This window comes from Aquila chrysaetos, chromosome 16, assembly GCF_900496995.4.
Source record: "Aquila chrysaetos chrysaetos chromosome 16, bAquChr1.4, whole genome shotgun sequence".
Lineage (NCBI taxonomy): Eukaryota > Metazoa > Chordata > Aves > Accipitriformes > Accipitridae > Aquila > Aquila chrysaetos.
In genome coordinates, this window is record NC_044019.1 from 2172513 (window position 1) to 2188812 (window position 16300).

General features: G+C 41.4%; 1 protein-coding gene across 4 annotated transcripts in view; it reads left to right on the forward strand.

The window, feature by feature from the left end:
- Nucleotides 1-16300, forward strand: part of CSMD2 (CUB and Sushi multiple domains 2) — a 312235-nt gene that overhangs the window by 44021 nt on the left and 251914 nt on the right. For all 4 annotated transcript variants that reach the window (XM_030039537.2, XM_030039535.2, XM_030039538.2 and 1 more), the window contains one exon: nucleotides 4242-4354. In XM_030039537.2, the coding sequence (XP_029895397.1) occupies nucleotides 4242-4354 (113 nt within the window). The remainder of the gene's footprint in view (nucleotides 1-4241; nucleotides 4355-16300) is intronic.

Below are 16300 nucleotides of genomic sequence, written 5' to 3' on the forward strand. Positions count from 1 at the left end.
GGGTTGCACCTGCTGAGTGGAGCAGTCAGTGGGTCTTTGTCTGGTGCACAACTCCTTTCATAGGCGGATGGGACAATTTTCAACTGGAGAAGGACGTGGCATTAGGGAAGATGGTGATATATCACAGAGGCAAGACAGCTAGGCTCCATGAGGAGTGGAGAGCAGCACACCCAGACCCCAATGTATGGTCCAGGCGTTGAGCCTTAGCAGCTGCTGGCATGCTGAGGGGCATTGGTGCTCGTGCTGCTATGGAGAACCTGTAAAGAGGGGTGGTTACAACAGCAGCTAGTTTTTACTGGCATCAGTTCCAGCAAAGCTGTTCTGTGAAGCAGATTTTGCTGTTCCGCTGCAAATGGGGAGCCATGCACCAGAAATATTTGCAATGTTGCTGGCAAACCTGAGGCAAAGAATCAAGAAGAATGCAAATAGAGTAGAGGATTTCTGTGTTGATTTGTTTTGGTATATTGATTTTTGCCGTACTGTGAAGCAAGGGCAAGCTTATGAAGTGGTATTTCTGGCACTGGTTTAGTTTGGTTCCTCACAGTAGGAGCAGAATTAAGCCAATGAAAAACACATTGAAAATCTCACACAATCAGTGTTGGCTCCAAGCAACTTAAGGGGATAATCACTCAATAATCCATTTGGCCAGAGGTACAGAAGAAATGGAAGAGGATTATTCGTGCTGTTATTATCACCCTCACCTTCTTGTTATGGCCCTTAATAAAAACAAGGAACAGAGTTTGCTGCTTTTCTTTCTCATTTGTGTGTGTGTATATATATATATTTATTGCTACACTAAGTAACGGTGATGTCAGAATTACTGTTTAATGCATGAGGCCATTGGGGAATGATTTAATATTCTGTCTGCCATCATCATGTTGATCCCCATGCTTTAAATTTGCCTGGGCTGCAGATTTAGGGAGGAAGGCATGAGGACAGTTTACCAGCCAGGTCAAAACAAGGCAGGGTGTCCTGCCAAGCTTGGCTGTTCTGTGTCTTTGGAACAGGAGTGCTGAGGTTTACAGGAGTGATTTGAGCGTGGGCCTTGTTAAATTACTGTTTCTTCAAGAGGATATTGCCTGTGCTCTTGCTTGGAGAAGATGAGGACATCAGAAGAAGGAAAAATTTTGAATTGAGTGTGTTGGTTGAAGGCTTAAGAGGAAGGATAACTTTCTTTTTTTGACTGCAGCTGCTTCCAGTGAGGAATGGGAGGAATTTAATCTCATTTCTAGTGCAGGTTTTCACTGCAGGAGGAGACATGGAAATTAGTGGCACAGAGGGTAGGAGTTGCTATATAGATAGATATTTTTCTTATTGAAGCAGTTTTTCCTGCTTCCTTCCGAATAAGTTTAGTTTTAGCACTAATAGGGGCACTTTTCATCTTTTGTGGGCAGAAAGGCTGTTTGATCTGACGGGGAAGACAGTGTTTGGTCACCTTTTGTGCTGTCAGGCAGCCCAATTTCTTCTGCTTGCTCCAGGGACACTAGATAGACAGAAATGAACCTCTGAAGTTAAGGGCCTGGAGAGATGGTTGGGTTTATTAATTTTTAGAGGTTTAGGAAGCCTGGAGGTTCCCATGAAAATTGTCTCTTCAGTCACTGTGGAATCTGTAGAAGGACTGAGAACAAACCCTCAGTTACAATTTTATGCCCTTATGCACAAGCCATCCTTTTCTTTTAAGGCCCCGTAACTAGAAAATACGAATACATGCTTACGGGAAGCGTTGTTTCAGGTAGGACTTAATTCCCATTGACCCCTATGGGATGTGCATTTGCTTACAGGTAAGCAGACACGTAAATGTTGCCCTGAATTAAAAGCAACATCTGCAAAGTGGGGGGGTCCTAATACATAGATTCTGTGAACAGAATCCATGATGCAAAAAGCTTAGTTCAGAGCGAACAGGTTTACTTGGGATATAAAAAGCACAGACTACTGTTAACTAATTCCTGGATAATGATAAAACACTGTGTGGTGGTTAGAGGAAGAAAAATTGACAGGTTCTACTGTGCATTGTATGTTTTTATTAAAACTGGTCCCTGCATTTCCTGGGTTTTTTGAGTGCATGAAGGTTTCAGTAAGCCATTTTAATTAAACTGCAAAATAAATTAATAAAAACTGTGGCACTCTTCCTCATTCTGTGTACAGTAAAACTATTTTGAATCTTTAAAAATCCTGGAACCTTTTATTTTTAATAAACGGGAGCAATTGTTCTTCCAGCTTGTACAGACAAGGGATTTTATGCTGAGAGTGGGTGAGTACTTTTGACATTAAAACTTGACTGCCATCATTGGCTGGCAACTGTGTGAACTTTGCCAATAACTGGAAATTTTGCTTTAATAAGGTTCTCGGGCAGAGCATGTCAGCTTTCATTAGTCAGGCTTCGATCTGTTTGAAATAATACTTAGGTTTACTAAATTAAGGCCAGAGTAAGAACAGTAGGGAAGTTCACTCACTGTCTCTGGAAGTTGCCAGGGGACTGGTGGCCACTTTAAGGAGAAATTGCTTGGTTGGGCTGGGAATTGCAGTGTACTAGTACCTGATCTCATGGTCAGAGAGAGGATGGTGGCCTCCAGAATTAAAGAGTTGATTTTGTCCTATGGGTGCTTTTTTCATTCCACATAATATATGAGGAGAGGAAATACTCTGAATGAAATATATACTTACAAGTATTTCTTAAAGAGTCAGAGTGCTTTGCATCACAAGTGATCTTTTGCCCTCTGTAAGAAAGACTAGCTGCTGTTATAAAAAGATGTGGCATAAACCTCTGAGTATGTGTGTAAGGAGCTTTAAACTTTCTTTCTTATCGTAGCCTGTTTATCTCGTGCTACTTGTGTCCTTTTGATCCAGCTTTTGAATACTCTTGATCTCAAATGATACCGAGTAGCAGTGAGTTCTTTCAGTTAGTGCTGCTTCTGCGGTTTTGTAAAAGTCTGATTTTAGGACAGTTATCAGGCAATGGGGATTGCATCTGAATTTCGGTCCTTGATAATAGCAGGCAAGAATCTAATACAAGTTTGCTTTAAAACAATGTTCCTTATGTAAATCTATCATGTAAATCACCTTAGCCAAGTGTCAGGAGAAGGCTTAAAAGTTGTAAAACTGTGTAATTGTTTGTGAGAAACGTACATTACTTGTTCTTGGGCTGAGTCAATACAGCATCAGGGATTTAGTGTTTGGGATCTAATAATGCGAGTTTAAAATCATTACTAAACAGACTTTTGTAACAAAATTGACAATTGTCATTTAGCTCTAAGTCTGTAAGGAAAGCTGGTGGGAGGGCAAGGTACCTGGGCTATGGGTTTTTGCAGTGCTGTCTTTGGTCTATTCACTAGGCTTGTCCCATTTTTATATAGTTCTTTCTACTCTGACTTGTGGGCATGTGTCTGTATTCCAGGCATTTCCTGCAGTATATCTGCTGGATGATCTAGTGCAAACAATTTTGTGTCTGTGGGCTTTTATTTCCTCAGTGAGTAAAGAGGTGTTAACCATCACAATCTTCGCTGTGGTACATACTAGATATTAGGATGTAGGATGAAAAAGTGCCATCCTTGGATTGTTCTTGCAGGGACAGTTGGGTGGGGGTTGGGGAGGATTCCTAGAAACTTCAAACCTTATCCATTGTGAAACTACACAACAAAGAGTCTGAAGACAGCCACCTTGATGGTCTTTAATTAATCAGTAGCATCAGGTTTTTTTGCCTGTTCTCTTATGCTATTTTAGTTTGTGTTCAATTTAATGTAGCTTGTATAATGCTTCAGACACGTATTGGATATTTTTACTCTGAGGTTCTCAAAACATGCTATAAGTGTTACTGAATAATGTCTTGGGCTCGCTCAGCAATCTTAAATATTGCTCCCATTTCATGGATGGGGAAAGTTATTCTGAAGGGCTCACTGACTGCTCTGAGATCACAGTGCTGGTGTTAGCAGAGCGCTGCAGAGCAGGTGATGTTAGTGAACAAGGTGTGAAGCAGATAGACAGGTTTAAAATACAGTCAATGAAGATATCCATTAGTAGTTATCCTGGTAAGCCAGGAGGTGTTTAAAGCCTAGGATGGGTTTGCCCAGCATTTGTTGAACAGCTATTGAATTCAAGCTGTACCAGTCTGTTTTCGTTAGCTCTGAAGCTCCCCGCTTCAGGCTGTGGCGTATCAGCCAGAGTGGCAGCTGCCCCACTCTTCGATTTGCTAGCAGGTCAAAGGCAGAAATGGTGAGTGTAACCTTCCTCTTGATTTCTTCCAGGTTAACGGGTTTCCAGCTGCCTGCTCCTATCGTGAGTACAGGTGTTGTGCTGTCCTTGTGGCTTGTGAGCGATTATGCGGTCAGTGCTCAAGGCTTCCAGGCAAACTATGAAGGTAAGTGTGCCCAGTTCAGTAATTGTCTTGAATTTTATCTGCATTTGGCTTATGGTAGGATGTGAAACTAAGGTGCGGAGTTTATACAAGGATATATACATATGCAGACACTTAATCCAGGACAGGAGTGCCTGGTTCTTGGATCAAATTATACATTTTTTCAGAATTCAAATTGCTGACTCTTTCCAAGTGTAATGTATTTTTTCCTCTCAGCATCTGTGCTCAAAACGTTTTTAAAAGCTTACTCTAACAGCAAAGCTAGAATGACTGAGAAGGAAAGGTAATGCGGGATTTGATAGTGGAATCTGCAGGGTTACAGCAAATGCAGTGCCCCATGTAGCCACTGGGATTTGCAGCTGAGAGTGGGGGACTGCAGAGCAGTGCATAGGATGCTCAGATAAGTGCATTTTTCCTTTACGTTCTCTTTGCTTATTTGTTATTTTCCCTGCACCTTTGTCCCCAAGTCCTTAAATTCACCTCCTGTGTTAGTTGTCATAAATGTCTAGTGTTTGGTGGTTGTGGGGGTAAAGGATTGTATGTGAAGGTTTGATAGCTTCAGAAAATCTTGGACAGTGGAAGTCATCAGATGTGAAAGAACTGTTTATAGTCGAAGTCGAGTCATGATTGTAATATGACCTGGTGCTGCTGGGTAAATGACGGATTAGCCATGTTAAAATTTGAGTTACATTTATGTTGATTATTGAACCTAGAATGTTGTTTGTATCCCCATAAATGTTTTTCTTTGGAGTCCTTAGAAGTTTTTAGCCTTAATGATAATTTTTGGTAATGACTCCAACCAGCCAATTACCCAATACGTTAAACCAAGCAGATGCCTTCATTTAGAGGATGTTGTAGTCTCTCAATGTTTTCTGCACTTCACAATTGTTCCAGTTCAGGGGAGTTCTGTTTAAATACCCTCTAATTTCTGATTAAAACCTTAGCTCTTCCTTGAGGCAGCAGTGACACTAAGATGTTTTTATTACTCTTGGAAGTGATTGGTGTGTTACCAGGTGTTCAGTGTGGCTTAGGCAATGGTGTTAAAGTTCATCTCGGTTGGAGATCATGCTCTGTTTATTCACAGGGTAAGTGCCTAGTGGGGATGCTGTTGGCTGGTGGTGTGTGGTGGCTGTCAGGACAGGTGAGCACAACAATGTGGTGAGGAAAGGCAGATCCTGTTGCCTGTTTGCAAAATCTGTGCTAGAACATGTCGGTCACTGTGGCTAGTAGACGAGAGAACATCGCTCCCAAATTGTGTGATAGAGGACATACAGCTGGTTTGTACATTTTGACAATTAAGAGTTCACTTTTTGGCATTTACACACAGTTACTTGTACACTCTCTAATGTTTTTTTTTTTTTTATTACCTTGATGCAGCAGGTTGTCTTGTAGAGAGGCTTATTCCAGGGTTGCCCTTCAGTCACATGTTTTTTAAATTATCAGAAGTTTATTTGACTGGTGATTAGGAGAATTTAAAGCAGGTAACTGAGTGCGTCTCCAGGGGAAAAAAAGAAATGTACTTAAACTGAGCCACTGAGTGACACAGAGCATTGGTGTAAATGAAAGCTTCATTTTGAGGGAGAGAGTGGGGCAGCCTTGCTAAAAGTGCTGCTGTGAGCCTGCCTCAAAACAAGCTACTTGCTTGCTATTTAGATTGTTGTTAACTAAGACTAAAGGAGGATATAAGTGTGTTTTTGATCAAAGGGCATGCTGCTGCTGTAATGCTGTTTCAGTTCATTGGTAATCTATGACTCAGTGAATAGCTTGTGATTCGATAATTCATGTTTAAAGACAGAACAGTGCATCAGAGTCCTTGCAGTAAACGGCTCCTTTATGATCTGCCATCAAAGCATGTTCATTATTCTCCTCCTCCCTTTAAGCAATCATTGGGAAATGCACCAAAAGAAACAGAATTTTAAAATTGGAACAAAAGATCTCGGGAACTCTTTTTAGAGGAGGACAGGAAGAAAGTACGTAGTTGGAGGCATCAAAGTGACACAAAAACATTGTGCTTACACTGATCTCTGCTGTACCCTGACCCTCTGGGAAATACATAAATTGAGGTTGGCTTTATCGAAGTTAACATCTTCCTAGCTTATCTAGTTGGTATGATGCCTGTATGATAAGATCTTTTACAAGCAATTTCTTGAAAACAACACAGACATCTCCTGCTCATACCTGTATATATGTTTCTTCATTTCTGGTTGTTTCAGGACACACAGTTCAGCTATACATTTCACTGGCTAAAAAAGGGAGAGGTTGTGTGCAGTGGTGGTAGAATCTATTAAATAACACTTCCACTATGAGAGGTTAGAGATGCTTTAAGAACAGATAGGCAGAGTGGAGTTTCTCAAAGTATGCAGAGCTTTTTTCAAGCCCCAGGTAAGGCAGGTGCCAGTGGTGACAGTGGAATTTGAGGAACAGCCAGCCCTGGGATTTCTGTGCTGTGACGATTCCTTCTTGAGCTCGTGGTTTTCTGACTTCATTATATGTTATTGTGCCTGGTTGCTAGATCTTCCTTAATCCTCTTTTCCTCGTTGTCTGACTTCCTCATCTCTCTTCATTTAGTTTGGTGTGTGTTGCCAGCTTGTTTCTGTCTGCTTTCATTGTCTGATTCTTCATGTTCTTCAATCTCTTACTGTTTGTTGTGATTTTTCTCTAGATGCCAAATATTGTTTCAAAGCTCAGTAAACAGTAGGGATTTTATATTCCTTCTTATGCTGTGGAAGACAGTGTTGAGAGCAAACAGAAAGGCTGATGTTCTCCTTCCCTGGCCCAGCCATCTCTCAAGGAGGGGACACAGTTGCGACTGAGGATAATGCTGCTGGGGGTGCAGCATCTCTGGGTTTAGAGCGCCAGCTCACAGCTTCAAATATCTGGTTTCTCTTCCCAGTTGTGGTGCAGATGGTTCTGCCTGATCTCGTGTTGGTCATGTAGTCTGGGTTCCCAGCTTCCAAGTTGCAAAACAAGGTCAGAATGGCTCCTTGTTGTATGTGCTGTTAGAAATTTGCATTCGTGAATGCACATGCAGCATTCAGGAGCTACTGTATGGCATTGTGAATATGGGAGAACCCACAGCAATACCACAGTTTAAGAGAGGATACATGATTAGATCGGCACAAATACCTGTCTGTTGTTAAGTGGATGATCTGGAAAAAAAGGGGGGCAACCAGTGCAGGATGACTGGGAATGAAAAATTGTCAGCTTTTTCTTGCTGAATTGAAAGAACAGAGAAAACTTCATTTCCATTTAAATATAATACCTTGATCTGAAGGCAATTTTTTTTTACTTAAGTTTCTTCTACTAAATATAGACAGTTCTTATGAAGCTCAATTTCAGAACATAAAATTTAGAAAATATTTAAATGAAGTGCTTTCATGCTTTTAGCATCCTTAAATTTGTTTTTTTTCCTGTTAAACTGTCCCTTGAATTCAACATGATTTCACAATTAGCCTTGTTCACCCTCAGACTGTAGGATTTTCTCCCTTCTTTTATGACTAAATGATTCTTCTCAAAAATCCTAATCAGCTGTTGTGGAGTCTTGCATTTCATTTCAACTGCAGGAGCATTTTGAAGTAAAGACAGCTATAAATAATCTAAGTTAGAATTTTACTAGGATGTGAATCTTGACAGCCTCGTGTGAAAAATACTCCTGAAGATTTAATGACCAAAAATGACCAATGCTTCCATTTATTGCTTCGCCTGAAAGATGTGTGAAGCTAATATTAAGGCACATGCCTAGACTACAATGTGAAATTAATTACAATCACTGCTGCCGCACACCTGATGAATACATAGTAAGTTGACATTTTAAATAAATTGGGCAAGTCTTTACAATAAGATGAAAATTGATATAAATTCCACATCATTTCCTCAATAATGCTAATAACTGTTCATGATGAATAGCAGGGGTTTTTTTTTTAGTTTACTAATTACATTATTTTTTGTAAACCATTACCTCTTGGCTGCCTTGTTAGTCCTGAGGGTATGAAAAATAGAAAGGGATTTAAGGAAACATAGCCAAACCTGCTCTTTATCATACATGACTAGAGAGCAATGCTGTGAACCACTGAGGCTCATGAGCTTAATGAAACTATGCTTTTCAAGGCTGCACAGGTCCTTCTTTGTGAGACTCTCTGAGTGTTTATCAAACACTAAGGAAGCAGTCAGGGCTTGAGTGTCTTGCATAAAACTTCTTTCTGCTCTGACGTTGTGGGTTACAACTTCTGCCGAGATTGGGGGTGTTTCGGTAGCTGGCTGGGTCGGGACGGTTGTGCAGGGGTTGCGAGTGGGGCGAGTGCTGGCTGCGCGGGACTGGGCTGAGGAGGAGAACGGTGCAGTGTGCCAGTTGCACTGACCTTGGAGCGCAGTGTCTGAATGTTGTGCTCTGGATGTGGACAAAAGAACAAGCAGACAAGGACAAAAGAGGGCAGATAATGCTAGATGAAAGTGCAGAGTAAAGAACAAGCAGACAAACAAAAGAATAAGCTAGATGAAAGCTGAAGCACAAAAAAGAGCAGTGACTGATTGAGTTCATGGAACTGAAAAGGGTTTTTTCTGTATCCCAAGAGGGATAGCTGATACTTCCTTAGTCTGCTAAACAGATGTTTTCTTTAAACAGTGTGGAAATCTGTAGAAGGCATAGGGCTCTCACTTGAGTCTTGTCCTGCTGTGGCTAGGACAGTTTTGTCCAGTGGATTTCTAGTAGGAACAGGAAGGAATTGGATTCTCACTTTAACTTTGTCCGTCCTGCTATACTTATGTTTTCAAGTCACAGTTTTTGTACTGTGCCTCAGTTTCTCTCTCTCTCAGATGGGATTATATTTTCATTCATGGTGTTTGTGTCCTAACAATGAAATTGCTGTATAAAAGAGGGATTTGCTGATGTTGAATGCATTTTTTTAGGAATCCTTATCTATAACTTCTAGAGTTTTAATGCTAATTTTTTTTTCTTTTTTTTTTCCAAAAGCAAAGTTCAGTTAGAAACCTCTGGAGAGCACCAGGGCATTTTGGACTCTGGACTCCATTGCTGCAGAAGCAGTGCTGTGTAATGCAGCAAGATTTAACAGTAGGTGAAGATTTTCCTTCCCAAGACATCGTGTTTGATTACAGCTGCAACAAATTTGATAGCTGCAAACACTAAGTGCCTGATTGAAAAGAAACAATTATGCCTAGAAGAACACTGCTTATTTTAAGAAATTAGAAGCGTTTAAATACAGAGGGAAACAGCCCCAAGTAAATGGTGCTGTTTTCCTTCATAATAAATACCCTCCTCTTTCTCAAGCACAAATATCTCATTCTTTAGAGGGTTGTTTGTGGAGTTGTGCATACATATTTAGAAAATACAATTAAAAACTGGTTCCTGTCCCTCTTTGACCATTCCTTTTGCTAAACCCGAAGGAGGTTTCCTGATTCTGTGCTGCTCTGTGGATGTATTGTCACTGTGCACAAGTTGTGAAACCACTTCATTCCTCTGTTTTCCCATTTGTCATTTGACTTTACAGTAACAGTTGCACCATTAATGGAAGACAAATTGATCAGTTTGAGTTCTTTCTGTCTTTGGAAACAATATTCAAGGTTTTTGTAAAAACAGGTAACTGTCCAAATAAGCTTCTGATTATGATAAAGACCAACACTGTCCTTGGGGGCAAAATGGGGATTCCCCAAGGTGTTGGGCAATGTGCATTTCTTTGGAAGTCCTTTGAGAAATTGCAAAATAGTGATCCCATTTTTCAGAGACCAGAGTGGAGGAATTTGGATGCAGAAATCCTTTGTCTTTTGAAAATGAGTCTTTAATATAAAACTCTGAGAAGAGTTTCTGAATATTTGGCTCTAATTTGCTTGTGCTATGAGCAAAGCTTGGGCTCTGATGGTTTGGATCGGTTTCACTGGGCTGCAAGAAAGTTCTTCAGTAACAGTTTGCATTTCGGTCCTACGTGCTTGTAGTTGACCCTGGGGGGTCAAAGCTGTTCTGGGGACTGGAGAGTCTCTAAGGCTTCAGGAGATACTAAAGTAAAAGGGTGGTAAAACAGCTGGGAGCAGCCTACCAGAGATGATGTGTGGCCATGCTTTCCCTGTGGGCTGGTCGGTGGTTACATGGTGACTCATGCTTGTCCAGTGGCTGCTCAAAGCATATTCTCCATGTGTGTAAATAAATTTCAGAACTGCCAGGCTAGTACTGAATAGGCTAAAATTTTTGAAGTCATAACCAAATGTACTTCTTATGCCAATTTGTCTTCTGAGTGAACACCATACTAGGTTCATTTAAACATCCAGCTGGGTCCCAATTCTCTCAGTACCTAAATCATAATTTGAAGTATACGTGGTTCTTGGTAAATTTACTGTTGATGCTTTTCTCCTTTTTCAGACCAAGACAAATGAATAGGAATCGTGAGTTGCAGCAAAGCACAGATTAACCCTTGTTCTGGTGGCAGTTGGAAGGATGAAGGCTCTGAGTCTTGCTCTGCTGCTCCTTTTCTCCAGAAGTTTGATGTTGCTTTATTTGTCTGATGATTGAATCTCTGCAAGAGATGGTTTAATGTGTTCAAAACCAAAATGGCCTTGTGGTTGAATGCATGGATCTGGATGTCAGAGTGTATTGACTCTTTAACGGCTACTTTTACTTTGGTCTGCTTAGCTATTGGGCATGTTGAGTGTGTGGCATAAAGCTTTCAAGGATTGTGCAGTACCTTTTAGGACTTTTTTGTTTTAATAGACATAGTTCTTCACCTCCCATTCAGGCAACTGCTCCTGCAATTTTTGCTATTTCATCCTTATCAGTGGTGCTTAATGTACCTTGCCTTAGTGGCTTTTTGTTCTTTTTCTTTACTATGCCTCCTAATCTTAGTATCAGTTGTGACCTGGGAAAGATACAGTTTTGTCTCCCTCAGGCTGATCTCTCCCTCCTTCCTCTCCCTCTGTATCTCACAAGCTGAGTTAGGGTCACGTTGGAGTCCCTGCCTGGAAGGGAGACCTCCCTGGGAAATCCCGTGATGCTGATGGGAGGTGGGTTTGGTGAGTCAGCAGATAGTACTGAGTTAGTAGTGAATCTAACGGCATTGCATGTTTCCTTTAGAAAGAATAAAGAAAATTCATATTGGGATGAGGAATGTGATTACAATCAATGCTGGTTTGCTTCTCCAGGTGCCTTTTTTTTTTTTTTTTTTTAACTTCAGGCATATAATCAGAGTGGCTTGGTGCCTGTGAATAGTAAAGGCTGTGTACCAAATTTATGAGTGCTAATAAGGTGTAAAATACAAAGTAAGTCTGGCATACTGGTGTTGTCTTCCCATTCAGACAATATTTCCTGTTTTAAAACTTTAGAGTTTCAGGTGAAGTGTTCTGCTTTTTCTGGGCTGGAGCAGTGTTAGACTGTACTGTTTGATGTTCTACTTCAATGGTGCTTGTAACTGGTGAAATGATTCCTAAGTATATAAATGGCCAGAGCTCCATGCTGAATCCACCCTATTACTTTTCATTATTAAAGAGCTGTGCTCAAGAATTAAAGTTTTAATTAAAAAAGTTTGCAGTCCTCACAGTTTGTAGTGATAAAGCTATGGAGAACAGCAGCATGGGAAGCCATAAAATGGTGGTTCTCTGAATGTGCCAACACTCTGAAACAGTGGGTTTAAAATGCCCCTTCATCTCTAAGAGCCTTTAACACTGTAAATTTGAGATGTTCATTAGTGTTTTAAACTAATTCACAGCAGATGATTGCAGCAGAGATGCATAGTTGGTTTGTTCCTTTCAGCATCTTTCAGCTCTGGTTTGTTTGCAAACAGGGAAACCCAGCTATGCTTTATGCTGCTATCCAGGAGCAGCAGCCTAAACTCCAGTGTCTCCAGTGATGTTGGTACAAAATACTGTTACCAGTCTGAAAATGTGCTGATAGAATTAGTTGTGTTGAATTGATGATAAAAGTATTAATGTGAAAAATTCTGTGCTCATTACATATTATTCTTTTTATAGTTAATTTGTTCAAAGTTGTAATTAATTTAAATTTTAGAAAACTTCCCATCTGTTCTTTGTGGAACTGCAGAAGCTAAAAACCTTCCTGAAGAATTTAAATCCTGATGGTTGCAAATTATATGGAGTGCTGTAAAGAGAAATTGCCCGTATTTTGTATGTAGGCCTACCATATGGAGAAGCAATGAAATAGCAGAGGACACCAGCAGATGACCCAGGAGTTCTCATCGAATCCTGTGTAGCAAAAATTGTTTTATTAGTTTATTTTGCTGCAGTAACTTGCTTGGAGCATTCAAACCAGCCAAAGAGATCAGCATTTGAGATCCTAAATTGGCTGTGCGGCCTCATGCTCTTCTTAATAATACTTATTGTCACTGTATCTTATTGTTAATGTTTACATCTGAGCAGGTTTGTGGATTAGTTGACTTGTTTTGAGTCACACTGCTGTTTCCAAACGGCTGTAAAAGAACTGATTGTTTAGAAATGGAGTGTTGTGGTTTAACTCCAGCTGGCAACTAAGGACTACATAGCTGCTTGCTCACTCTGTCCCAGTGGGAGGGGGGGGAGAATCAGAAGAGTAAAAGTGAAGAAAACTCATGAGTTGAGATAAAGACAGCTTAATAAGTAAAGTAAAAGCCAGGTGCGCAGGCAAAGCAAACCAAGGAATTCACTCACCACTTCCCATCGGCAGCCTGGTGTTCAGCCATCTCCAGCAAAGCAGGAGTACTGCGTAATGGTGACTTGGGAAGACAAACACCATTGCTCCCAACGTCCCCCCCCTTCCTCCTTCTTGTCCCAGCTTTATATACTGCGCATGATGTCCTGTGGTCTGGAATATCCCTTGGGTCAGTTAGGGTCAGCTGTCCTGGCTGTGTCCCCTCCCAAATTCTTGTGCCCCCCCCCAGCCTCCTGGCTGCTGGGGTGGTGTGAGAGGCAGAAAAGCCCTTGGCTCTGTGTAAGCACTGCTCTGCAGTAATGAAAACATCTCTGTTTTATCAACACTGTTTTCAGCACAAATCCAAAACATAGCTACATACTAGCTACTATGAAGAAAATTAACTCTAGCCCAGCCAAAACCAACACACAAAGCAAGAACTCCCCAGATTGTGTTTGAATGTTGATACTCCTATATCTGAAATGTCCCAATCCATTTTAATACAAGGGGATTAAAAAAGCATGATTGATCACAAAGAACATCGTGCCTGAAAGAAAGGATAGGAACAAAACCTAGGTGTTGCCTGTCAAGTAGCAATAATCCTGGAGGGAAGCAGAAAGAGCTTGAGTCTTCCTGGAGAGGGAGGCAGTGATGCAGTGGGTGACACTGTCTAATGATAAATAGCTAAAGGATAACATAGCCCTGCAGCAGCTTTGCTTCCTGCTCCTCTGTGCTGGAACATCTGGCACAGTTTTGCTATGAAGGAGTGTGGTGGGGAGGTGAGGAGCAGGAGAACGCTGCACACTGCTGTGTTCGCTGCTCATTTTAGGGTTTATAACACCGTGCTTATGAATGCGTGCGTAGAGCTGTTAAAGCTATGCCAAACCATGCAGTCAGCACAGTGTGTTTTAATTTGCTTCTTGTTTGCAAGGTATTAGTATTTGGACTACATGATAAACCAAGATACCAAATAAGCAGTAAGGCAATGCAGTATTGTCAATAATATTGAGTGACAGGATTGTTTTACACAGTGTAGCGTCTGGAAGCGATGTAGTTTTATAATTAGATTTAAAGCATAGCATTGAATTGATTCTGTCTCCAATTAAGTGTTTTCTAGCTAATGTAAAAAATTTGGTTGGCGATAGGTTTGCCTATCATATGGTTTCAGATTTTTTTTTTTATGGCCGCTCTTTGGAATTTTTCCACAATATCTCAGCTCTGTAGCTGTGTCCCTGCTTGTCATCAGCTGTTTGCAATGTGCGACTAGTGTTTCGTTTAATGTACCATATGTATGTTGGAAACAAGTGAGTTTGCAGAGTCAACTGTTCTGTTCAGTCACGTGTTTGGACCGGTGGATGCAAACTTGATGAGAGAGATAGTAAAGTATCTGGTTGGTCAAAGTCAGTCAGCTGGGCTTTATATCCCAGATTAGCATGAGTTCCTGCCAGTGCTTCTTGCTACCCTTTGCTACTGGCCTGTGCTAGCACTGGAAGAGCTGGTGTTGGCCTGACAGTGAATACACACCTTTGATGTCTTAGCTGTCATGTAGTCTTTTGTTTTTTTTTTTTCTTTAAACATCAGAATTTGATAGTGGTTTAGACAAGAGCAGTTGTTTTATGAACTTTTAAAGGGCAAAAAGCCACCTGAGAAATCTAAAGTTGGCTTGTAAACCTTATTTTGCTGTTTAGTTCCAGTTATCTGTATCTGTTGACTCCGTTTTGTTCCATGGAGGAAACTCTTCTCATGGTCAGAAGCATATTCCAGTCATCAGTGGCATTTCAGCCAGCCTTGAAAGGGAAATGAATGGCAAATTGGCACGACAGTGGTGACTCAATTATTTTTCACAGCCTTGGCAGGAACTGGTCTAAGTGCTGCTCAGTCTGATGCTTGCAGATCATGTCCAATAAATTTGCTGAAGTAAAATCAAGCAAATAAGCCAGGTGTTTGCCCCTTGCAGTGTTTATGAGCTTGGTGCTGCATCAGGTAGTCAGGCACTCACTCATAAAACAAAAATCTTGATGAGAAGATGAAGAAATAAATGTAATAGCTGTGCTGGCCGCTGTGTCTCCCTGGGAAGTGCGGCTAGGGATACTTTAACTTGTTTATGAACAGGCACTTCTTTAGGTGGGGGAGTGTTCAGGTGCAAATACCTCCTGGTGCACAAAGCTGAAATTAGCTGTGTTGCCAGCTGAGGTGCAGTTTGGCTTTGAATAATGAGATCTTCTCCTGAGTGTTCAAGGTCAAGTACTTGTGTGGCTGGTGCTGTTTGTAGTGTTGGCTTAACAAAGCAGCAACCTCCTGGGCCCTGGTGACTTGCAGCAGCTGCATCTGAGTGAGGGGAAATACCTTAAAAGCTCCACTTCAATCAGTTGTCTGTACTTCATCTGCTGTCAGATGGGTGTGAGCTTGTGATTGATAGTGGTGCACAGAGGGTGGTACTGGGCCAGATCCTCAGCTGGTGTAAACTGTGTTTGCTCTGATTCGGTGGATCCTCTTGGTGCAGTCTCAATTCCTGAGCGTTGCTGGGGCTGAGCACCCATCAGGGTGGGGAAGCTAACCTGGAGCTTGGGTTTGGGTGGGGGTTTCAGCGGACCTGCTGTGGGTGGACAATGCCTGTAGCAGTAGGGGGGCTGCAGGCTGGGATTTTGTTGGACCATTTGTTTGCCGAAGCTGACCATGCAGCTTCTCATGGCAGTGCTTGTTCCCACAAGTTTGTGGTGTTAGTAGTGGAGAGCCTGTGCTGCTTGGTAGGGTGTTTGTTTCATGCTGTGACAGCCTGGAGTCACTGCTCTGGAAATGTCAATGCAAGTGAGGTGCTGTTGCAATGTAGGATTAATGCCATGAGTACAAGGGCAGAGGGTTGGTGGCTGTAGATATGCTGCTCCGAATTCCTCTTGCTGTCTGTGAATGTTAGTATTGTTCAAACAAGGGTAGGGGAGAAACTTGTAGTAAAGACTGGGTGTTTTTTGGATATTCTTATCACTTTCCCTCTGAAGCCAGCAAAAATGGCAGAGTGGCTCCCCGTTTCAGTAAATGTGGCAGATGCATTGCTTTCCATTATGGCTTCAGATTAAAACAACTCCCTGGGGAAGGAAGAGTCAACCTTCCTATTCTTTTTCTTTTTAGCTATACAAAAGATTTTTATTACTTAAATGAGCTCCCAGCAAGTCTGCCTTAATATACTACTAATTGATTTTAAGACTTGAAAGCAGCAAAGCTTATTAGCATTTGCTGACTCAGCTAGAACCCTCCCCTCCCCACATACTAGAGGATGGAGTGAGATATTGACCCATGTTGCTGCAGCACTAAATGAAGTTGAGGGAATATTA